This window comes from Chiroxiphia lanceolata, chromosome 2 (assembly GCF_009829145.1).
Source record: "Chiroxiphia lanceolata isolate bChiLan1 chromosome 2, bChiLan1.pri, whole genome shotgun sequence".
Lineage (NCBI taxonomy): Eukaryota > Metazoa > Chordata > Aves > Passeriformes > Pipridae > Chiroxiphia > Chiroxiphia lanceolata.
In genome coordinates, this window is record NC_045638.1 from 101,774,031 (window position 1) to 101,798,531 (window position 24,501).

The 24,501-nt window shown below is 40.4% G+C and overlaps 1 protein-coding gene across 13 annotated transcripts; it reads right to left on the reverse strand.

Annotated features, from left to right (window-relative positions):
- Positions 1–171: 171 nt before the first annotated feature.
- Positions 172–21,500, reverse strand: CD47 (CD47 molecule). Of its 13 annotated transcripts, none has more exons than XM_032677811.1 (12): positions 21,393–21,484; positions 17,866–18,216; positions 16,512–16,556; positions 14,201–14,290; positions 12,260–12,361; positions 11,781–11,873; positions 11,166–11,261; positions 9,280–9,372; positions 7,561–7,592; positions 5,256–5,280; positions 4,580–4,607; positions 172–2,547 (listed from the first exon to the last, which is right to left on the reverse strand). In XM_032677811.1, the coding sequence occupies exons 1-11, from the start codon at positions 21,436–21,438 to the stop codon at positions 4,582–4,584; spliced, it is 999 nt and encodes a 332-aa protein (XP_032533702.1). In that variant the 5' UTR covers positions 21,439–21,484; the 3' UTR covers positions 172–2,547; positions 4,580–4,581. The 13 variants fall into 13 exon arrangements, 9 of the variants coding, with proteins under 9 accessions (XP_032533702.1, XP_032533701.1, XP_032533704.1 ...); XR_004355039.1 differs by having other exon boundaries at positions 2,476–2,547; positions 5,256–5,385; XM_032677810.1 differs by lacking the exon at positions 4,580–4,607 and having other exon boundaries at positions 16,515–16,556.
- Positions 21,501–24,501: the final 3,001 nt, after the last annotated feature.

The window sequence follows — 24,501 nt, forward strand, 5'->3', positions numbered from 1 at the left end:
GACCTTCTGAAGGAGAAACCCAATCAAAACCATCTGCAGCAGCCTCTGTAACACTGAGAACATTCCTGTATATCCAGTAAGTCATACAGGGAGAAGAGCAGCTATGACTGTGAATTTATGGAAGCAGCTACAGAAGTGCAATGTGCTAGCAACAAGAAAATCTCCCGCAAAAACAACTTAAAATGACTTTATTTTTTAAGTATATTAGCACGATATTTACAAAATCATTTCTTGTTTAATAAATAAAAACATTTTCTTGGGTAAAGACTATAGATCTATAGATATTTCAAATGTCTGTATGTTTATATATACACACATGTACACGCACAAATGAAAGCACACAGTTATGAACAACTTTGGTCTTAAATTACTGGTGGAAAAGGGCTGGATGTATCGATGACTTTTTAAAACTCTTGCTTTTAAGTTTGTACCTACAAGAAATCCAGCCCTTGACACAACAGGACAGTGGGTTTCTCCCATTTCTGGGGCAACTGATTCTGCAGCTCCTACACGGACACTGAGCTCCTCAGGTTTTGAGCTCGGCCTGATCCCATGGTGACACAAACGGGTTCTGCTGCAGTTTGCTTTACAGAAGTTAACATAAAGCTATTGTACAAACAGTTTTTATAAGGCAGAATACCTCAACAGAATTCCAGTTGATTTGGTTTTTTAATTCCTCAGCTGCTAGACTTTCAACTTGCCAGAGGGAATCACTAGTTATAAATAGGGAGCACTGCACAGTACTAATCAGATAAATTCTTACACTGAATTGTTAGTGGAGAATCATCTCCCATCTTTAGCTAGAGATCACTGACATTATGGAAAAACCTGTATCAAAAGATTCATAGGTAAGAGCTCAAATCTTACATGAACACTCCCACTGACAAAGTATGACAGTGAGTGTAAGCCATACACGCTTCTTCCATGTTTTATCACATGAATGATTCTCTTCTCTGTGCCCAGTTCCACTGATCCTTGTGAGGGCTGGACCACGGGTTGCTTTAAATGGTTCAATCCTGCAGCTTTAGCAAGAGGGTTGTTTACAACAGCACCTCTTGTAAAATCAGGTATCTCAGTTTTGTTTTGTTGAATTCTTGATGCCAAGTGCATCAAGACTTGGAGCTCAACATGCAGAGACCCAAATCTCTGCAATATGCACCCACAATATGGATATGGAACCTTACTTTGTAACACTGAACTCTGAGAAGTGCCAAATTACTCAGAATCTTTAAAAACGTGGATTTTATTACGTTACTGCTTGGTAACAGCTTTCCAAACCAAGTTTTAAATTGTTAGGAGAAAACCATGTGTATCTTTGAAATACAATACCTTAGTACAAACAGCAGACAGTGTCAAGATTTCTACAAAGTATACACAAAGTTCAAGAGAAACCAAGTATATTGGAACAACTCTCATAACAGCTGTAAAATGTGGTAAAATCCCATGGAATGTGCAAGTCCTAGAAAACTGATTTTTAACTGTACCACATATATATATATACAGAAACTGAGCTTCCTCATTTCTCATCAGCTCCTCCTACTTACTTTGTATCTTATGTATTTGTGATATAATGGCAGCAACATAAACTTCGGTGAAAAATTATATAGCTCCTTTTTTCCATTCAAGAAAACGAGATTTTAAAACTCTGCCAAAAATACACTAAATAGGACGACTCCTATTTTTATGAAGCATCCACAACTTTTACAAATTCACTGAGTTAAGAAAGCCTGAAATTGCTTCCAGTACCACACACTGCACAACATGAACACACACACAAGAACCACATTCAGCATGAAAATTACTAACTGCTGTGCTCCGTAATTCCAGTGCTGAATTAGGCTCCAACAGCTGAGCAGTTTCTCATCCAGGAATACAGAGGAGGCACGGAGAGCTCCCTCACTGGACAAAAATACCAGCCACCACAGCATACATGGCTACTGTCCAGAGAGAGGAATAATGTTTTGTGGAATTAGAACTCTGTTAATGACTTCAGGAGAAATGGGAGTAAACTTCGTACTTATGCAACTTTGTGTAAAAGTTTTTACTTTTTCTTATACAAGTTTTGCTGAATGTCAGAAAAGATGTATTTTTACAATCTCTACTTCCTGCTTGTATCACACACATAGACCATACTTTGCCCATGCACACAAATAAAGAAAACAATAGTCTAAATGGTATTGCAACTTCTGGGCTGAGCAGGCCCATTATCAAAGCAGTGACGAATGATAGTTTTTGAAAATAATACCACTAAGGATTACTGCAGGGAGACCCTGTAGTGGGCAAACAGTGCTTTCTATATTCTCACCCTCAACCATCCCATATATACCATAACAAAAGAAAATAAAGACCACATGTGGGCAAACACACATGTTCCTTGCTACAGCTGCTGTGACTATAAAATTACGTCATTTATATCAAAAGCACTTTTGCCACACATGCAAAACAACCAGTTTCCTGAATTTCTTCTCGTTGAGTAGTGCATCTTCAAGGCCACGGTGTATCAACAACGGTGTACATTTTGTTCGCGCATCACATAACTCTGCAGTTCTGGGAATTTAAAAGAAAAGACAAAAGATTGTTTGGGAAGAAAAGCAACCCAAGTTACAGCTTAAAAAAAAAAGAAATAAATCACTTCTTCTTTCATTTCAAACTTTGAAAGCACGTTTAGCGGTCAAATAATGGAAAAGGGTGTTAGTAACAGCAAGTGATGTTTCAGACTCTCCACTACAGAAAAGTGGACACTGCCTTGGAGACCTCTCTCACTTATGAATTGAATAAGCTGAAGTGGCTCCCAGACTCAGCTGTCTGACTCACCCTGTCTTTACTCCTAATGCCAGTTTACTTTCACGTGCTATTTTGTAAGCTAGTGTGCTTCAGCATCTGACTCAAGCCCCCTTTGGTGTGTGTGTGAACTTTCAGGGGAAGGGTACAAAGCAGGTAAGAGTTCCAAAGGTTACTGCCTCCAGCTTGTGAGTCAGAGCACTTGCCTTCCATCTGTAAAACCTTCTGTTAATTTTTAGGAGCCCTCTTTCTAGGCAGAAAAAGCAGACAGATTTCTAGCCTTACCCTGAAAGGAAAAATGAAATGGATAAGTGGCAATTTCTGGGCTTTGGAAGCTCTACCTCAGCACTAGAAGAGGAGGTGGGTTTTCATTAAGCCTAAAGGAGACCCAAGAAGAAACAGTCAACTTATTTAAAATTGGATCTCCAAGCCAAACTCTGCCTTGTCTTTCAGCAGTATGTGGTAACTGCAGTGGACCCATTCTTACCTCCCTTCTGGTCGCTTTTGAATGCAATAAACTGACAAATATCTATCTGTTTCCTGATCTCAAACCACTCTGTGAAGAACAAGCAGTAGCCACTTCTGGAGTAAGATCTACCTTCCATTCCTCCTAATTCAGATTCTGCTAACTAGTATGCATTTAGGAGACACCAATGCCGTTGTCCTTGGTACTGCAGAAGTGCTTGTATTCCTGCTGGTTTAGAAAATAATTATATTGGATACTTGGATGAACCATGTAGTAGTTGCAAGTAACATAAACAGTATAGTAACATAAAGTTATATGTTACATATAGTAACATAAACAGCACATAGTATTTGTAAGGAAGTCTTGTTTTAAAACCAACTCACACACCTTTTTCCAATTAGAGCTAACTAGGATCTCACTTACTGTCACATTGTCAATTCACACCTCCTAGAAGTGGCATGATATAAAACTATTTCAAGTGAACCAACAGATTTGAGTAGCCTTAGTCTTTATCCTGAGTAGCAAGAGGTTGTCATTTAATGCAGGAGTACCAGGCTAAGGGTCTAGTGATACCTCATCACAAGCTTGTTCAGTTTCCAGGAAGAAATATAAATACCAATAGCACCAACAAGTGCTCCTTTATCCTATTCCCATGAAAAGGAAGTACAGCTTCTGAATAGAAAGTGATCAACAAAACCATTTTGATTTTCAAATGTTAGCATCTAACCTAAAATTGAAGCTCTTCAATGAGAGCAATCTGAACAAATAATAAATTCAGTGAAATCTGATTGGAATACAAGCAATCTAATGAAACCAAGAGAAATAAAGTAGCACCTAAAGAGGGGGAGAGGGACAGAAAGTTACTTTTAAACCACTTTCTTGTGAATTTCCATGGGCGATCACAAATTAAATGCATAGTGAAAGCTCAGTTATATAAAAAAATCCAGCCATAAACCCCCAAAAAACTCATATAGAACAACCCACCACCAAGGAAACAGTCCATGCATACTGTGTGAGCATATGAACATTGAATACTGTATGAGCATAAAGGAAGCAGAAAGGTATTTGACTTTCCGCATTTGATCAGAAACATCCTATTGAATAGTTCTCTCACTGACTCATTCTCTTCACTGTTTAGGAGCACACATTCCTCCCCTATGCATGATATAGAATACAAATTCTCCTTCTTTTCAATTAAATATAATTTGAATTAAGAACAGCACCTGCCCCGAAACTGCCCTCCAAGTTTCATCGTATTAGCACTGGGTAACTGTAAATATCCTCAAATACACGTTCAATTAAATAGATATCTTGAGATATATTTGGACTTACCATCATTCTAACATCACTCCTTTTGCATCTTTAAAAGCCAAGCAAATGGATTAGTAACGGTTCAGCAAGAAATGCTTCATAATTAACATTCAGATTAATTCTAAAATTCAGGTTAGAACTTGCTACTACTCAGCATGCCAATTAGTGATTATAATAGCAAAGAAAAAAAAAAGACAAATAGAATTTTAGAGTCATCCCCTTCTCACTGTAAATTTCCCTCACCTTAAGTGCTAGCAGAGTTTCCCCAAACCATGCCAGTTTCCCCAACCCAAAGAAATATGGGAAGAATAGAGTGGCAAGGATAGATTTTACTATAATCAGAAGTATTTCACCTAAACAAATGGTTTTGAGGAATTAATATCAAGACCTGTCCTTTTTCTCTTAAAAGCTGGACATTTTGCAAAGCAGAGACGGTGGATAAAATATCCTAAAATACTAGATTTGTCCTACAACAGTCAAACAATGCCACTGGCTAGCAAGGAAAGTAGTATAAAGCAAGGAGCCTGGATCTGCCATAACCTCCTTGAGAGATCAAACTCCTGTGACTCACAGAGCCACATACATTGACATATTGATCTGCCATTTCAGTGCTGTTCTACTGGGAACTACAATTATTATTCAACCTTTTTCCAACATTAATCCCTTAATTAGAATATAAGCCTTGAATATCACCTACCATTTAGTGGTTCTTCTACAGCTTTCTGCAAAACATTTAAAAATATATATATGTATAAAAAGCCTTCATGTTTATTTTTGGCTCGCCACAGTTAAATTACTCTAATTGACATATACAGTAAGTAGTGATTCTAAAAAAACGAAGAAAGCTTAACGTTAATCAAATTGCTGACTAGAGTTCTGAAAAAAATTTAAATCAATTTGCATTCTCCAGGTTGTTTTCCCCCACTGTGAATGTTGGCTCAGATGAAATACCCCTAGGTGGCAGCAGAAGGCATGCAGATACTACTTTTAAGCTCCAACATCTAACTGATTATTTGTGCCATTTGATCAATGGTTAGTAACAAAGCAGCAGGACTAAAAAGAAAAAAAAAATTAGTAGCCAAGCAATCAAGTGGAATCTCCTCAAAAATAAATACACGACAGTTGTGCATTTAGTCTGGAAGACAATCATTAGAAACAACACACGCAATTACAGAAGTGCTAAAAAAAAATATCAGTACTTGGTTAAGATGGCAGATTTCAAAACACACAGCTTTTCCCACCTCCGACTCAAGAAAATCTCAATCATTTTGTAAGTTTGCCCCAGCGTCAAAATGAAGCCCTTCACCAATAATAAATTTTCCATAGTCTTTAGATGACACAGAATCAAAGTATATTTTCAGAATTCCTTCACACCTATTTACTGCCTCAAAGCACAGTAATATTTGCTGAACAGCCCTGGGTGGAAACAAGCAACATATTAACACACTTCAATTTCCACTAAGTCTTTCCGTCAGGCCTGTACTTCACGGACACAAATTATGTCACCTGAATTCCTTTGTATCTAATCCTGCACTAACAGCAGCTACAAACAACCATATTTTTAATGGCTTAGACTTCCAAGAGAGCTCTAAGATTTCAAAATTTCTTTCGCTTTCATTCCTGTCTCCAATTCAGAGAGTAACACGATGTTCACTACTACCTTATTGTTGCTATTTGTTTATTTCTCAAATCCTTGCTGCAATGTAAAACCACCTGGTAAAGAGAACAGTTCACAAAGAGGACAGAGTCCTCATCAAAGGATGCTATTTTGCATGCTGGTTTCTATTTCAAAGTTTATTTACAACCAAAATTAAGGAAAAAAATCTCCTCTTGCTCTGTTTACTTCCATTCTACAAGTAAGCATAAGGAAGGATGTTAGATACAGACAAGACTGCATGTTGAATGAAGGATATCTTTAATTAAATTTCTCAGCTCATTTTTATAACATAATTACCTTTCTGAACTTCTTTTTCTTCTTTTTTTTTAAACTCTGTGCATTTATATTCCTTCCATAAGTGAGACCAATCCTCTGAAATACTACTCCTTAAAATGACAATGGATGAGAAAAAGCAAAGGAAATAAAAAATTAAAAATCTCTTGTCCTAACTGCAGTCAGCTCTCGTTTCCCATTTTTGGAAACCATCTTTCTCTAACAGCTGGGTCTCAGGCTGTAGACTGGAGACCTGGAAAGGTGCCTCAAACAATGGCTGCCACCAAAGAGATGTTCCTCTGCTACAAGGAAATTTTACTGGTATTTTACAGTTGTGTCTCTTTACTTCCTTGTGCAAAAATGCCAGAAATCAGGCAGTTCACATTCATGAGTCACTCGAAAGCACTGCCCAAGTTTATGAAAATTACTGTTTTGGAAATTATTACTCTAGAATTCAAAACACCCATCTGAAAAACCTTCTTTAAAAATCCAAGGTGCTTTTTGATTTGTTCTGTGTTACCTAAAGACAGAACTCTGTTTTCAGAAGGTCTCCTCAAATTAAGGGGCATTATAGGGAAATCAGAAAAAAGGTCAAGGCTATACCATCCACATAGCCAGGAATTAAAAGAGAATATCACAGAGTTTTGATGTACAAGACAACAAAAAAAAACTCCTAAGTCTTTCTTACAAGCCACCTGGATGTTTTGCACTCACCTTAAAGAAAAAGCTTTTCAAAGAAGGTGAGCAGGAGGTCTTTATAAATATAGATGAAAGAGTGCATTGTAAAAGAATGCCCTTGACATCCACCACCTTTTAGTGACAGCAATGGAAACTCCATTTGGGCACAACAGTCAGAGTAGCCACCAGGTAAGGATGGCAATTACAGTACTACAGACACACTCAATAGGGACAATGAAGACCAACTCACTCAACATTAGACATCTGTTACACAGCCAGAACTTTTGCTTGCTACCAACCTGGTCTGAATTCGAACTAGTGAAGAAAGGTTCAGTATCTCACTACAATCCCCTGAGCCATCTAGTCACCCCAAATTTATTAATTTTAAGCTTACCCCTGGACGAGGATGATCTTTCATTCTGGAACCTAAAATAATTACAAAAAAGTGACCAGGCAGATGAATAAATGTCATGATCAACCAAATAAAAACAAAGAATCATAGACTTGTTAAGGTTGGAAAAGACCTCCAAGAACATCAAGCCCCACCATTCACCTAACACTGCTACCTTCACCACTAAACCATGTCCCCAAGTGCCACAACTAGATAGTTTTTGAACACTTCCATTAACAGTGATTTCACCATGCCCCTGGGCAGCCTGTTCCAATGCTTGACCAACTTTTCAGTGAAGAAATTTTTCCTAATATTCAATCTAAACCTGTGCTGGTGCAACTTGAAGCCATTTCCTCTCATCCTGTTACTTGTTATCTGGGAAACGGTATTATCTACTGATAAATCTTGCAACAGAGTAGCAACATACAAAATTGAAGCTTCCCCTATCCAAAATGACTTAAATTGATGACCTGCAAATTCTTAAAGCCCCTAAGCACTCCTCTGTTTACGAACTGAATAATCTTATCACACACAGTCTGCAAATTGTCTCACTCATGCACTCAGCTCTAAAACTGAATTACACTACACACTATTTACTGTGCTTATTTTGGTGTGCTGGTCTACCCCCAGTCACATTTGACTTCTTCAGCCAGCATAATCAAACCACAAATAGAACATTTATGCAGACCTATAATAGCACACAGTACTTAAGTCATATACAAGTAGACCAAAATCAATAAAAAAATACTTCCATTGTTATTAAAAGGCTTGCTTCAGCTCTGTCACATTTTTGACTCATCTTCATCTATCTTGGATATCAAAGATTAGGCATGCTGCCTTAATTTCTTCTTTACTGGAAATCTTCCCTGTCTCAGCATCCATTATTTCTGGCCATGCCCACATATGATGTGCACACACTAAACTTGGAAGCCTGGACAGTTCAGTGCAGACTGGGGAAGGAAGCAATGTATCCTCAACTGCAGGGTTCTGTGTCCAAGCTAACAAGCTGCTTGAAGAGCCTTCACGCACAGCTTGACACAAATAATGTCCCTCTGCTTTCCCACCCAAGCTGTGGAGTCCACATAATGTTATGCTGCGTTGTGCCAGCATTCCAACCACACAGCATTGCTGTGGTTGTTGCTTATTTAGCAGATCTTTAAATCTCTCATCTTTATGAGATCTGATGAACAGACCAGACCAGTCCCTGAAACAAAGCCTTGCTATTCTTTTCTCTTGGTTTTTAAAATTAAGCGTAAATAAACCCACCATTCACTAAAAATGAAAGGTGTGCATTGAAATTGGTCTTACTTTAACCCACCAATAACCAGTGCAAACCAGTAGGCAGATTTTGCTTCTTTAAATCCGTATTTTGATAAGCTCATCATCACCATCCCAAACCCACTCCATGATATCCTTGATATCCTTTTGCTGTCTACATTCTAAGCTTCAGCAACCCAACTGTGTAAATGCAGAACATAAACAGCAACCCTCCTACAACTGAAACAGTCTTACTTAAGAAACCTGGCTGTGTTATCTCAAAACAGTTTATGATCAACTGCAGATTTCTTTACTCAAGATTCCCTACAGGCTCTATGAAACAGAGCCAACACATACAGACAACTCTTCAGTCATTTTTAAAACTATGTAATTATGAAATCACACCTTATGCTCAAATAAAAAACATCTATTTAAAAAAAAAGCAGAATATTAGGTGCTACTTACCCATAATAAACACGTAAACCAGACTGAGCAAACTTGCAGTAGCCATAATAGCTAAGCCAGCAATCAGAACAGACGCATGTAATGGAGGACAGGCTGTTTAAAACACAATAAAAGCAACTGTATCATCTGACACAAGTAAAAGCAAAAACTTTTATTTTCAGATATAACTCATTATTAAAATAAGTAAGCCTGATAAAAACAGATGTGATTAATTTCTCTTTCAAAGCTATCCAAGAACTACTACTGCATCTTTCTTTTTTTGTATACATTCTTTGGTGAAACAGAGGCATTTACTGATTTATTCTACTTACGTGTACTATTCTATTAGTTTAGGTATTCTACTGACATTCACTGCAATTGACAACGTTCTTTCATTAACTGTATTTTAAGTTTAAACTTTACACCTTCAATACCAATTGTTTTGAACTGTAATCACATCAGATTACAGCATACAATACTGCTATTGAAAAAACAGGATTAAAAAAGGGAAGAAAGGTGCAGAATCTGTGGGTAGTTCTGAGGCAAATCAACCACAGATAACAGAAATGCTCCATGTTTACAGGGATACCAGAACAGGGAGAGGCTATTAAAACCTAATCATACTTCACTACTAAAACTCCTTGTTCCCTCTGATCCTCCTTTCCAGGGACTTAAAAGTCATTGCAACTATCTGCAAGCTCAAGCCAGGATGAGCAATTTCTACTGATGCCCTTTAAGGGTCATTGAGCTAAACTTCCAGAGAGACAGGTAACATCAACCATGTATGACCTGGGAAGAGACCACCCTGAAAAAACAGAGAGGCTTTTCATTGAGAGAGTAATAAAAACATCCTCCATTTTGTGTTACTCTAGAGCATTAATGCTTTACCAGAAATCTCCTATCAGTTTATTTTACTATTACATCTTAAAACACTTAGGTGCCCCTTAAAAATACCTCTGTAAATACTAAACAATATGCATAAAACTCAAATCATAACCCCACTGAAAGGTCTATCATTCCACTCAGATTACACAAACCTTTAAAAAGCATTTCAAGGAAAAATAGGTCTTAAATCCCCAACCAAATAAATTACTAAAATGAAGAATGTCTCTAAGAAACAATAAATCAGGAGCATAAAGCACCTACAAGGAACATGAGTATGTGTATATTCTACTACTAAATATACTGCCAAGGATGCCTAGTCCTAAATTCACCCTTTTCTCTGCTGTAGGGTTCTCTGGTGGGTGCAGGGGAAGGCAGGGAGGGGGCAAAGGGAGAGTCAGAGGTAGGAATAAGGGATATCACTGTGTGTAGTGTTTAGTTAGTCCCTTTACCACAGTGACTGTTTTTCAATGGTGAAACAGAATGCCAACCAGAACCAGACTTAAAATAATCCAAGAACACTTCCAAGTTTACTGTCTCTCTACATTTACCTTCTTAATGTGTTTCAATGGTATTCACTGAAATATTCATGGACTCAGTTGCATACAGAGATTAACAAAGAATTTCTGATTTACTCATTGAACATGAGAAAATTATTATGACTCTAGTTTAGTTTCTAAATACCCTAAGCCTCAGTAAGAATAACAATAACAGTCACCTAAAATCAACACTGACTTTTAAGGTCCTAACATGCAAAATTAAAACAATTAGATTTCATTTTTCATAAAGCAACTGCTTCTAGAATGCAGTCATGAAATTGATATATGTAATACTGCCTTTGGGCTATTCTTCTTTCACCAGATAAAAGAGCATTAACACAGTAGTCCTAAACTACATTTACAAAAGTTACTTGCTAACATTCCATGTAGGGTAGCCATTTTTATATTTTTTTTAGGGTTAGAAATAAAGAACATGAGGTGTAAACAAAATTAAAGAACCACTTCCATAGAAAACAAATTGCTTACCTGGGACACACAGTGCAAAACCAACCACTGCAATTATATAACCAAGAATTTTCAAACCTATCAGAGCCAGTGTTGTATGAGGTAGACTGTCAAAAACTGGGAGAAAAAAAAAAAGACAAACAAAACTATAGTTTTTCAAGTTTAACTACAGAGACACAAAAGGTAGATAATTCACATAAAGTTAGAAAGCAGATTCTCTTAAATTCTAAGCTCAGCCAGTCAGTGTCATAACAAAACTCAAAAGTCACTGTAAGGTAGGGCTCTTGTAGGTATATACACACACCTAAAAATTATGTACATATAAATAAAATGCTAAATAAACCACAAGTAAAAAAAAATTAAACACACATTCTGAGAGCTAGTTATTCAACTCAATTCCTAAACTCAGGAAGGAAGAGCAGAAATCACTCAAATGTGCTACCCTAAATCTCATTCTTCAAGTAGACAACTCAGCCAAACAAACAGGCTGAACATTTTATTTTGAGATACTAGAAATGTCAGGAATGCAGGATGCTATTGTAACACCTATTTATAAAACTGAAAATATTCTGTAGGTTACGGGGGGGAGAGCTCAATTTTTTCCATCCATATGTTAAGGAATAAATAAACACTCACCAGTTCCAAACATGAAGTATTGTAGTGGTACCAAAATCACAGCAGGGACTACAATTAGGCCAAGACCAGCTTGATTCAGTGCAGTGTAGCCATCTACAAAAATTTATATGGAAATTAGTAAAACAGATGTCATTAATTGGAATAAAGCACAAAGCAACAAACATAAATCATTAGCATCATCAAGCTTCCAGGGTTCAGAAAAAATCCCACTGAACCATGAGAAGTCACTCTAGTCCTTAATATTCACCCAAGGCAGTAGGATAGAAAACATAAATAAACTCAGAGACTGTATCTTCCTATGATCGCTTCAGGGCCTTACAACCCCAACGTTGTTTCTGTTGTAGTATGTATAATCTTTTTTTAATTTAAAATAAGTAGATGGCAATTAATAGGTCGTGTTAACTTCCATCCTACAGCATGGAATAGATCCTTTTGTGCTGTTTTTCCCTTAAATTAAGAAAGCAATTTTCATCACTTACCTTGGACGAAAAGAGCAGTGCCTACACCAGCTACAATTGCCAAGATGACAACTGCTACTATAATGCACACTTTCCTCTGAGATTCAATATCATATTTTAATGCTTAAAGACAAAAAAAGGGAGACAACAATCAGAAAAAAGGGGAAAACAATCAGAACTGTTCCTAAGCAAAGAAACTCAAACTCCTAAAAATTAAAACTATATACATTCCCAAGATTTAATGTGTTTTCATTCCTGGATATGGTTAATACAGCTTACTCAGAAAAATGAAACCTGGCAGTGGTGTTCTGGTCAAATTCTTAAATTTCTCCTTCCATACAATTCAGGTGATATGTTAAAGTAACCTGTGCCATGTCCCAAAGTTAACTGAGGTAGATGCAGTACTGACATTTAGATGTTACAGTGAATTTGTTACTCAGGTGGAATGTCAGATAGGAATTCACAAATTCCAGGTTTCATTCTCTTCCTCATGACTCTGTATCAGCTCAGACATATCACCTCTGTCCCCAAAGGAACTTAAATCCTAAAAGCCAATCCTGTAAACAAAAACCCCAAAAAAACCCACCTCAAACAAATCAACACAACCCCCACAACCCCCAACCCCAAAACCCCCATATATTCCCAAGCATTACACAGAAAAATCATGCCCAATTTAACAAGCTATTTAAAGGTATACAGTAGCATTGATGGATTCACAGGTTTCCTAAAAGGGTACAAATTAAAGGAAAAAAAACCCTCCTAAACAAACCAAAAAATCCCAACAATTAAGTTAGAGGTAGCAAAACTTTTCCCCAGAGGTCAAAGACCTTTCAATAAATTGCCCAGGTGCAGAAATATCCAAGCACACTCAAATTACTCCTATAAAATGACAGTGCTTCTCCATGAAACTATTGCTTTCCTAAAAATGTTGAAGTTCTGCTCTGAACACAAGGCAATGACAATTCCTGAACATATCAGAGACTCCTAAGCCATAAACAAAAATTAATCCAACACTATGGAAATAAAATAATTTTTAAAAAACTGTATTAGTTTTCAACCTCTGACCATGGATGAACCTTTGAAGAGTCACATACCACTTCCAGAAGTTCATGAAAATAAAGGAAATGACATACAGATGGCTGGATACATATCTGATTATTACAAATCACTCTGAGTGTGATTTTTTTTCCATTTCTCATGGACTTGACTCTTAGCAGAACTGAGGGGTTTTTTTTTTAATTTTTGAGAAAGCCTGAAAAACCCCAAAGACTGATGTAACAAACTGCACCACAGGGATCCATCTGAAAGGCCAGAACAAAGCACACTCTGCATTGCACAGCAGTTGGACACCACTGCATAAAGAGCACCCAAGGATGTCTGACACTGGTGAACAATTGTATTGCCTCTAAAAACATTTAACAAAATCACAGATGTTGGTGTTAAATTATAACTCAGTCAGTGCTAAGAGACTAATGAACAATTTTACATTAAGACGACAGAACCGCCCTTCTCTAACATTGATTTTATGACCATCAAATGAAACATTTTTGTTTCTAATTTTACAATAAAATCACGGTGTACGAACTGTGAAGAAGAGTTTCCCTGTTCTAACGAACGACAGTACCCATTACCAATTACACCCCATAAAAATTATATACCTGCAAAAGAGCACATCGTTTTGCAAATGATACAGTCCTGGCAGCAAAAACAGCCTCAGATGCAGACGAGTTCTAAAACACAGACCCCAGAAAGCAACCCCTATTTGCCTCCAGGCAAATGAGCAGCGTGGTCCAGACCACTTAGGGGTAAACACACACCACCTCCCTGAGTATTATCTGCATCGATTCTACCCACATCTTTCAGATGTGAGCACCATCTTTCATTTTGCACAGATGCCTGTACACAGGCAAGGGATTTCAGGACAAATCAATAACTGCCAAGAATTGAAGAGCTGACACTTACCAATAACAGTGAGCTGAGCCGCACACAAAATAATAACTATGCACAGCAACGATATGATGATAGCCCTTTCCACTAGGAGGAACCATGATCCTAGAGAACAAACAAAGAAAAACAGTAGGAAGAGAACAAAAACTGAGGTTATTAGCTTTGCATTTATTGTTCCTTTCAGGTTATGCCCTAGATTGCTCAGTATTATATGTAAGTTAGCATTAAGAGTTATAACAGGCTAAGAAAGCTATGACCTCTACCTGTGTTCTCCCTGATCTTGTGTGTGACAACCTACTTTTTGAGTATTTCCAGTTGGAAATTATTTCCTTAACATTTTCCAAACTGCAGGTCTTACCCTCCACTGGAGTAGAGGATATGTTGGTGTTAATTTCTGGCACTACAAGCTAGTGAGCTTGTGGAACTACAAACAGCACTGCAGATCAGAAAAACAGTGTATTTAGGTTAAGCAGAGAAAATACGAGAAATCTGATTTGATACTTCCTCAGTTATTCTATTTTCAACTGTTGTAACTCCTGAAGAAATCCAGGTGTGTGGTAAGGAGTACAGGAGCTCACCTAAGTGAGAGTGAAACACTGCTTTGTTAATTTTAGGTCTTCCCAACATCATCCATTTTGTCTTTTTTCCCCCCTGCATTTTGGATGCCTTAGGCTGTTCAGTCAGTCGTGCTGTAAGACCCTGTAAGCCACCTTCCAACATAAAATTCTGAAACTATCTCCACTGAACTAGAAAATGTAGTTAATTCTTGCATCTCTGCTCATATCTTCATTTAGACTCACTCAGTGAATCCCAAGTCTCCATTTCTTACATTACACTTGCCACTATTCCTCTGCCTGCACATTGGCTTCCAAAGAAATTCCTAATCTTCATTAAGATGCATATTCATTGCACTTTCTCTCCATATACAAAAGCCGTATCTGTAGCTCCAGAAACATGGACTTAAGTAGCAATACTTTATAACTTTCAATGCCAAGTGAGTACCCCGAGGACAGGTTTTAAGTTCTTAAATTCCCCTCCTTCCCCTCCCTCCCCATCTCCCTCAAGAGTTGCAGAAGAAGATACTGATGGATGCAACAGAAATACAAGACAAACGCAAAATAGACTGAAGGCAAAGAAACAGGAAGAATATCTGCCAACTTCTTAAACACCAAAACAAAGTTAATTTATTGAATAGTTTAAAAGAAGGCTTTCAGCTTCATTTTGTTGTTTTCAAAAAAGCAACTAATATTGAACGGTAGTTTCAATGCACTGTTGCCATTCTCTAGATAAGCCAAATCCCAGAAATAATGTTTGATGCAACTGAAAATAATTAATTAAAAAAAGGATCTACAAGCAGAGACTTAGAACCAACTTCACTTCCTCTGTAGCATTTCCAGATGACACTATCTGGTATTATAAACAGAAAAAGAGCAGCCACAAAGCCTGGTATCTGCTAGGACTTCAGCCAGCAACACACGACCACGTATAGTCCAGTCTTAGACTATAAAAGAACCTACTGTACAGAAATGCTTGCAATATTGGGCATACATGCAACATGTAAATAAGAGGAATAGCTGAGCACATTTTCCTGGTAAGATATTTCCCTTACTCTGGGGTTTCATAGGAATAAACTAAAGTCCTGGCAATAAGTAATATTTTGAGAGCCAATATAAGCAAGTCAGTTCCAAAGTCATGAGATAGAATTCCAGACTGAGGCAAAAGAAAAGAGAAGTGGGAAAAGAGAAAGGAAACAGGGGAGGAAGAGAAGGAAGAAAAGAGGAGAAGAGAAAAAGGAGGGAGAAAAGAGAAAATAAGAGTGGAAAAGAAAAGAAAAAGTGGAAACTTGACAGTAGCTGTCCTGATCAGGAAAGAGTGTGCACAAAGACAATGGCACTTGCACAGAAATCTTGCTCACTCTGCTACCTAATTCCTCGGTGAATCCAGGAATCCTCTAGAGTGAGATGGAGAATGGTTGGCTCTTGTAAGGCTATCTTTGTAAAAGCAACAACTGGAACATGCTTGTAGTGACAGCATGAATTCATTGCTCAGAAATGACAGAGTGAAGACTGGCACAGGATTTCCATAATTCACTAACCCTTTTCAAGACTCAGTTGCTACACTTCCTTCTATTACCTTATTGTCGCAAGAGTTTCTCTAGAACACTGAGGAGGAACAAGCAAGAGAAAGCTGTACAGAAGAATGGCAAGAGAGAGCAAGCAACTGTGTTACCTTCAGCTAAACTCTTAAACATAAGATTAAGTTTCATGTTTTCTAGCATATACTCTCAAACCTAATGTGACCTTGAAACTATGAATTATTCACAAACCACCTTCTTCCTTTGGTGTTGCATTTTCATCGCCGCAACTGACAACTAGAAAATGAAATCAGAAAAGTTACATCAGTTTCCAGCTTTGTTGTCTTCGTACCAATTTCAAAATTGTAAACACAGTAAAAATAAAATTCACAAACGGAACTCGATTCTACTACATTCTCAAGTCTTGTTTCCTCTTCTAGAGCTTAACAATGAATGGCAAAAACAGCCAAAAAAGGTTGCATAAGAGAAGGAAGGGAACTGTGTAGACCTCTTCCCGGTTTTGCGGTGTTCTAAGAAACAAATGATTCTGCAGCATCTTCACTTTCAGTGGCTGTGCCCCTCTCAATCCATTTCAGGATCACAATTACTTTGCAGTGTATATGGCTAACTGAATAACTAGACCCAACTGAGAATTACACAAATGTCCACAGCAGGACATCTGTCTGAGCTTCCTAAAGATTTAACTTGAAATGCAAAAAGTTAATAACAAAAACATCCCAGGATAATTCTAGAGTGCATGGGTAAGGCAGCATGTCCTACATAGATGCAACAACATGTGGTGCTTCTGAGAAGCTCTCCAGAAGCAAGAAGCAAGTAAAGAGGTACAAAGTGTACACACAGAAAAGTGCTCTGTCACTTCTGCAGAGCATTGGACAGACCACACATGTACAGCAGAACCCATTATTCAACAACTGAGGTGCTGGAGCAAATGGGCAATGGATGAGAAAGTCATTTACTGAATTTCATTAATTTTAACATCACTTTAAGCATCATCTTCTGAAGATCACATTTAATACTAGAAAATCATAACACATTATCAACTAGTAGTTGGATTTTCAACCTCACTGGAAAACTGCGTAACTTCTGATCAAGTTTGAGAGCTTTTATACAGAATTTCTATTAGTTCTACCTGTAATTTTCCAGCAAAGATAAAAGATTGCAAGAAGCAATTCTTCAAAGAAAAGATCTCTGCAGACACTGTAATGAACGTACACATTTCAGTATTGTGAAGATATTAGGAACATGTTTCAGTACGTAATGCAATAACACGAGGTGTTGAGTATATCAAAAACTGTATAATCTAAGAAAACGTGGGAAAGCATAGATTTTCCTGTAGTAGACAAATCATCCTCAGACATTATTACAGAATGAAAAAATGCATTCCGATCTTTCCCACAGAAGCACTCCCCTGTAACTTAAACCAAAATAACTCTTATTAGCTTTCAAGTTAGAAGGCCTGGATGCTACATTATTTGTATTTTCAATTCAAAGGAATACATTGACATGGCCATTATTTTTCTCCTTCCCTCAAGATTTTGCTTGTTTTCCATCCCAACAGGTTCTAAAAGAACAGTAGGCAACTCACCTGAGCTCTGCCTAAGTTCCATTTTTATGTCTCCTTCTGTGTTTGATTCTGTTACTTTACAACTGTAATTTCCAACGGTTGCTTGTCTAGTGGTAAGCACCAGAGAGGCCACACCCTTGGCTAAATCCGCCCGAGATAACAGTTTTGCTGACGAAAAGTCTCCATCTCTATAAAATTCGTTTCTTCCTCCATGAAAAGAAAAAATTACCTTTTCTTCTTTTTTCCATAAAACAAACATGAGAGTTTCATTGTTCTTCCTTAGATTAGTCACATAACAAGGTAAAATGACAGTTTCATTACAGTCATTTTTTTCAACAACATCTATTTCAGTGAGTATCAACTTCGCAGAACCTATAAAGAAAAACGAATGGACACATTCAGAATTATTTCTTAATACACATGAGAACAAATTAAAAATTATTACAACATGTGACTTGGGAAAACAAAACAAACTCTCCCATGAAACCACAAAAAGAGAACCATGCTTTAAAGGAGTAACAAAAGAAGGAAAAAAGGGCATTATCATAATTCTCTGCACAGACTTAGCCATTCTCACCTCCATTTAATGTATAGATATCATAACCTATCATAAATTTAAAATAAAAGCAGTAAAATTTTGGGTTGCCACTTACTTGGACACTTCCCCTGAAATGCCATATGCAGAAATACTGCATGAAGGCCTGGTTTCTGCAAAGCATACACACAACATTAACCACAAGTTGTGCCATTGATGTTCAAACTTCTGCTCCTGAGCATGCAGGTTAAAAAAGTCTACTTTTATACTTCTGAGAGAAGGCAAGCAGGGCAGCTTAGTCAAGAAGGGTTTGTTCATTTATTCCTTCTTATCTCTGAAGGTGGAGCCAAATTCCCACAGCTTTAGAGCATTTCTTGCAAATTCTCTCTTTTCCTTTCCAATGGAGAAGGTGCACTCACAATACCATATATTAAATGAGATAATTACTTACTTCAATTATAGTGTAATTATGTAATTATTATTATTTGAGTGTATACACAGCAGAACTAAAAATGGAGAATTTGTAACAATGAAAGGCTTTCAATGTTTTATTTTCTGTATTTTTCCTTCTTTGGGGGAAATCATAACATAGTTAAATAGCTTTCTTAAGAATAATTGCTCCCCAAAGTTCCACAGACATTAGTAATCCAAAATGATTTACTACATTCATCTGATAAAACCAAATATGGGAAAAGGTATGTAAAACAAGACCACGACCCCTAATACTGTAAGCACAGAGACTTACACACTGGAGAAGCCCCATGGACCTCAGAGAACTACTGCTACTCACATGTATAAAACCAGCTCAGATTAATCATATGTATTTGATGATTAAACTTCATTAGGGGAAGGGGAGAAAGGAGAAAAAATAAAATCAGTAAAAGTTGTGTCACTATTTGCCGTAGTTCTTTCTGTCAGAGTGTGAGATCAAATTTAAAAAGCACTCATCTTTGAAATACTGCTTTACTATTCTCACATAGGTCACTGGATTACTACTGAATATCAAAAGCTTATAATAAACTGGCTCCATTTCTATTATGCATGATAGTGCCTTAAAAGGAAGAAGGAAGGAAGAATTATTCTCTGGTTTACTCACTGTGTTGCATTTTTAAACTGTACCTCAAATAATGAAAGTAACAAAAGCAGAACAAAGGGAAACTATACCCAAACCTCAATCTGTGCCCTAAAAAACCCACCTGTACACAATTAAAAGCTTAAACGGTTCTTTGTGAAGTAAATTTCACATGTGTTTCCCACTACCTCAAGATAAAAGTTTAGGGCTTTTTTCCTCCTTTAGAGCCAATACATTTATATGTCATAGGAAGAATTTGTTCACCACTGGCTTCATTTCACTGAGAAAGCTGATTTTTCACTAAAGGAAGGGACTATACTTCCAAATATTTACCAAAGCAAATAAAAACCCAACCATCCTGAAGGAAATAAAAACGAATTGATTAAAATTTTCTCCCTAGTATTAGAGCAGAGCAGCAGCGAACTGTAAATTCCCGATTCCACCGGTCTGCTGGCGTGCAGTCCGTGAGAACTGGCCTGTTTTGCCTGCAGCCAGTGCAGAAGTGCCGGTGTGAGCTGCTCCCCAGCCGAGGGCTGCGGGAATGAGGCACAGGCTCCAGCAGGGAACAGACCCGTCTGTGCGGGTTCTGCCCTCTGCGAACGCGGCTGCTTTCGCACAAGAGTTTGTGCGGCTGCTCTTGCACTAAAGGGAACCTCACTGCTTGCTGCAGATGGTACTTCCACTGTCAGCTTCCAACAGTCTTCCTGCGGTAAGAAGAAGCCAACAGAACCCTCTGGCATTAGTTCCCAAATCCCGCAGGCAGCGGACTACTGGGCGGGCTTTTCTCCTGGATTATCAGTTTAGAGGCATCACGTTAAGGCGACAATTTCAGAGCCTTACACTAAGCAGTTTGGGGGCTTCTGAAAAATGTGCAATTGTGAAGCTGACACAGAAGGGCTGTTTCAGATTATATATGCCCTGCCAATTCGGAAATGCTGCACAGGGTTGACAAAACTGGCTCAGTCTGGTCACTTGATGGGCGCTTGCAGTTCTCACCGACTACAAACCGTGCTGGGGGAATCACCCCTTCAACCCGACTACTGCTAACTCAGGAACCCAGACGTACATACGAGCTTTAAACACAGATACGAGCTTTAAACATGTAGATTTAGATGTGCTGCTTACCGACAGAAGAAAAAGCCCCTAGCACCTGCAGCTCGGTCCAAGTGTCGCTACTTTTTTAACCCTCCGTCCCCCCACCGAATTTCTTCTCAAGGCAGAGAAGAAGTTAAGATGGTGCGGTGTCACAACTGCATATCGACGGCACGCGAACTTTTTCTAAGATGAAGAAACGCCGTCAACCATTGACCCTGCGCAGCCGGCGGCCAGCTGGATTGTTTCAGGAAAGCACACTGAGCCGAGCTGCCCTCACGCACAAGAAGGCGAGGAGCAGAGCTCTGCGCACGGTGTCCCTCCTCTCCCCCGCAACTTCTGCGGGAAGCAGCGCACGGCCGGCCCGGGGAGGGTGCGGGAAGCGCTAAGGCGGGGGGCTGGATGGCAGCGTGTGTGTCCCCGCTCCGTCCCAAAGCACGGCGAGCTCCCGCTGCACTCCCGCAGTCCCACACGCTCCTGCTGCCACCAGGGACAGCGGGAGCTCCGGGCAGGGGCCACGCGAGTCCCCGCGCCGGGCGGATGGAGCGGCGGCGGCGGCGGGACCGGGACGGGCGGCGGCCGCTCCGCTCCGCTCGGCCCGGGAATAGCCCTCCCACCACCGCCACCCACTCTGGCCCTTCCCGCGGGACAGGGGGGCGGCTCAGCCTTTGCCTCGCACCCCCGGGGCCCCGCCAGGGACACCGCCGGGGACACCGCCGGGGCGCCTGCGCCGGGACCCGCTGGAGCCGGGGGTGCACGGGAGGCGACTCGGGGCGGCTGCCGCGGCCGCAGCCAGAGGGGCCGGGGAGAGAAGGAAGGAGGGAAGGAGGGCGTGCGGCGGTGTCTCACCTGCGCGCAGGGCGCCGAGCAGCACCGAGGCGACCAGCAGCCACATGGCGGGGCGGCGGCGGGAGCGCGGCCGGGCCGGACCGACGGACTCGGAGCGGCGCCGCAGCGGGCGGGGGAGGAGGGGGCGCGCTCCCCACTGATTGGCTGCGGCCGCTGGCGCGGGGGCGTGCGGGGCGGGGCAGCTGCACGGACAGCTCCGCTTTCGTCGTCCCACTCCTCCTCCTCCTACTGGCGGCGGAGCTGCTGCAGCCCGCGGGAACGGCTGCAATAAAGCTCGTTTTTTGGTTTTGGTTGGCTTTTTTTTTATTTTTTTTTTTTTTTTAGTAATTATCAAGACGCGTATTCCACACCCGCGCGAGCTCCGGGGCCCAGCGTTCCGGCTCGCGTATCCCCGCACGCCCAGGGGACAGGGTTGGGGTAAAATGGCTGCTCTGAGGCAGCCGGGGCTGCCAGGGGAAGGTGCAGCATCAAGTAGCGGGGAAAGCGTTGACAGGGCGACTCCCGGGCCCCCTCTCTAAGCGGCTCCCTGATCGCTTCACTGATTTCGAACCCTTTATTTTGTGAAGGATAAAACACCCTGAGGGGGCTTAAAGCCCCCCGTCCTCCCCTGCCGGGCTGTGGCCCCGCGGGGCAGGGGCGGGAGGGAGCGGAGGGAGCGCTGTCGCTTCCCGGTCCCTTCTCGGCAGTCAGCTGACGCTGCGCGCCTGAATAATCCCGGCGAGGACATCGGAGGGATTCCTCCTTGTCGCTAAAAGCCTGTGGAAAACCAGCCCTTGCCAGGGGCACGTTTGCTTCTGGCTGTAGTGATACTCTCTACATAAAGACAGCACAAAAAACACTGACGAATCTTTAAGTGATCTGTTGTCAACTAAAAGTGAGGATAAATGCTCCATTTTCCTATTTCTGCGTCTGTTGTAATACACACATTTGACTATCTCAGCAATGGACTTTTTTCTCCAGGAGAAGCTGTATTTAGGACCTTTCTTTTTAATGTCTCAAAATTTTGGCTCTATGAATATTTGCACTCTAAATGCATACTTTGTTCTTAGGTGAAAAACATATGTGTTGGTGAAGCTTTGAAAAAGAACTTATAAGTATATATCTATCTATAGACAGACATGATGTTTTTATAAGTCTCAAAGTTCAACAGAGGATGAAAACCAGGGCAGAACCAAAATTCTGTGAGGAACTGAATTTCCGTACTTTTTATGTCTCATATGGGATTATTACATTTATGGGGGTTTTTAGCGGCAACATTAATATTAGCTTGGCTGGTTCTTCCCCCCCCCCCCCCGCTTCCTGAGACTCCATTCTTCTAGATTCTTCCCTGTAAGTGATTAATGGATGCCTTGACTGCTGTGTTTGTTTCCTCCAGATATTCATAAAGCACTCAGACATCCTCAGGCATTCAAGTTTAGTAAAAAGCCTTGAGCAGTGGGAGCCATCTGACTCCAGAAATGATGGAGGGGGCTGGCACGAAGCTGCTGATCCTGCTCCTGCCAGACTGACTCAGATGATGTTCTCTGGAGGCCAGAAGAAACGAGCTGGAGCAGAGGGTAGCAGGGAAGACATGTCTGCGTCAGCTGTAGCTCATGCCTCTCTGCCCAGACTGAGCACTGATGTGCTGATAGGCACAGGCATTGGGGTCCCCTTTGTGGGGAGCTGCACAGCGTTTTCTTTAAGCAAACTGGGGATGCTCTCCTCCCGCTGCAAAGAGGAGAAGGCTACAGCTGCAGCACGCATTTGTCCCTGTTGCTAAGGCAACAGTAGCACACCCACGCTGGCCTAAAAGCAAAACAGCGTGCATGGGAAATTTCATCCGGCCAGGAGTCTCACGTGGGAGAGCACTGCTCTCTCAGGTGCTGCCTTCTGCACTACTGAGCCAGGTTTCAACAAATCCCTGAAAGATAACTCTCTGTGCATGCAGTTTCCCTGGTTTTGTTGGGAGTAGCCATGCCATCCAGAGAGGTGTCCATCTGGAAATACTTTGCCTTGTAATGCTCTGCCTTCTGCTGCTGAGGAAGGTCTGCAACGCCTCTGCTTGCTGGTGGTTTCAGACAGCAGGATTGTGCAGCACAAGGTAGTTCAGGTGCCCACTGAGACAAAGGTCGGGCAGCTCTGCTTTCCTTTCTGAACCAGGAACACAAAGCAAACCCTGCTGAAATAGAAGAGCTGCATGCTTTTAACCATTTTCTAACATCACTGTGACCATTTCCCTCTTGTTTTGCCCAGCAATGTCTCTCTTCACCCAGTGCATACATGCTGTAGAAGCTCGTACAGAAACATATCTCAGAAGCTGTGAAAAGCACAACTCTGACATATGGATTAAGTCCAAGTGCTCCAAAAGTGAGAGGTCATATATTTTGAAAACTGTTCCTGAGTCAGTCTCTTATTTATGACTTCCAAGGCACAGTTTTGGTCTTTAAATTAGGCAACTATTTTATTACCACTACTAGGCACTGATCTACCATTTTATACTGGTTTACTGCTCTTTGGAGTGCCATTGATCACTCTCTGGGGTCAGCAAGTGAAGCTGTGACAGGCATGAATCACATGCACAAGCCAATGTACAGGAGGCAGCGACTGCTGTGGCTGGCAGGAAACTGCTGAAGAGTGACATAAAAGCCTGAGTGCCTAAAGCAAAGGGTGTCTGTAGCTGTGATTTGTCAAACCAACTGTGAGGGCTGTCTCCCTTGGCAAGAAATGCAGTGGCCAGACCTCGGTCTGTGTTCCTGGACTCAAGAAATGCAGTGGCCAGACCTCCATCTGTGTTACTGGACTCACTCGAGACATTCGTATGATAAAACTCACAGGAACCACTCATACCCAGAAGTCACAGGGCAGCAACTTCATGGGTAGTAAATACCTTGCTCTCCCTCAAGCACCAGGAAGCATTCACAAAGGAGCCTTTTATCCCTTTCGCTTTTGATCTGGAAACCTAGTCATGCCAAGGTTAAATGAACTGACTAAGGTTGCATAATTAGCCAGTGGCAGAGCTGAGAGTAGACACCATCTCCATTTTTGCAGGCCTAAGATCAAACTCTTAGGCCCTTCCTGGGGGCATAGGCAGGCTACCAAAACTATACATCACAGCTCTATAGAATATGAC

What these genes read in the sequence shown, in the direction of transcription:
- CD47 (XM_032677809.1), bottom strand. Translation starts at nt 21,438, where the DNA reads ATGTGGCTGCTGGTCGCCTCGGTGCTGCTCGGCGCCCTGCGCGCAG. An exon ending in AACACCAAAGGAAGAAGGTG is followed by an intron (nt 14,291 to 16,511) that starts GTTTGTGAATAA and finishes TTTGTTCTCTAG; the next exon opens with GATCATGGTTCCTCCTAGTG. An exon ending in GGTTTACGTGTTTATTATGG is followed by an intron (nt 7,593 to 9,279) that starts GTAAGTAGCACC and finishes TAATTATTTTAG; the next exon opens with GTTCCAGAATGAAAGATCAT.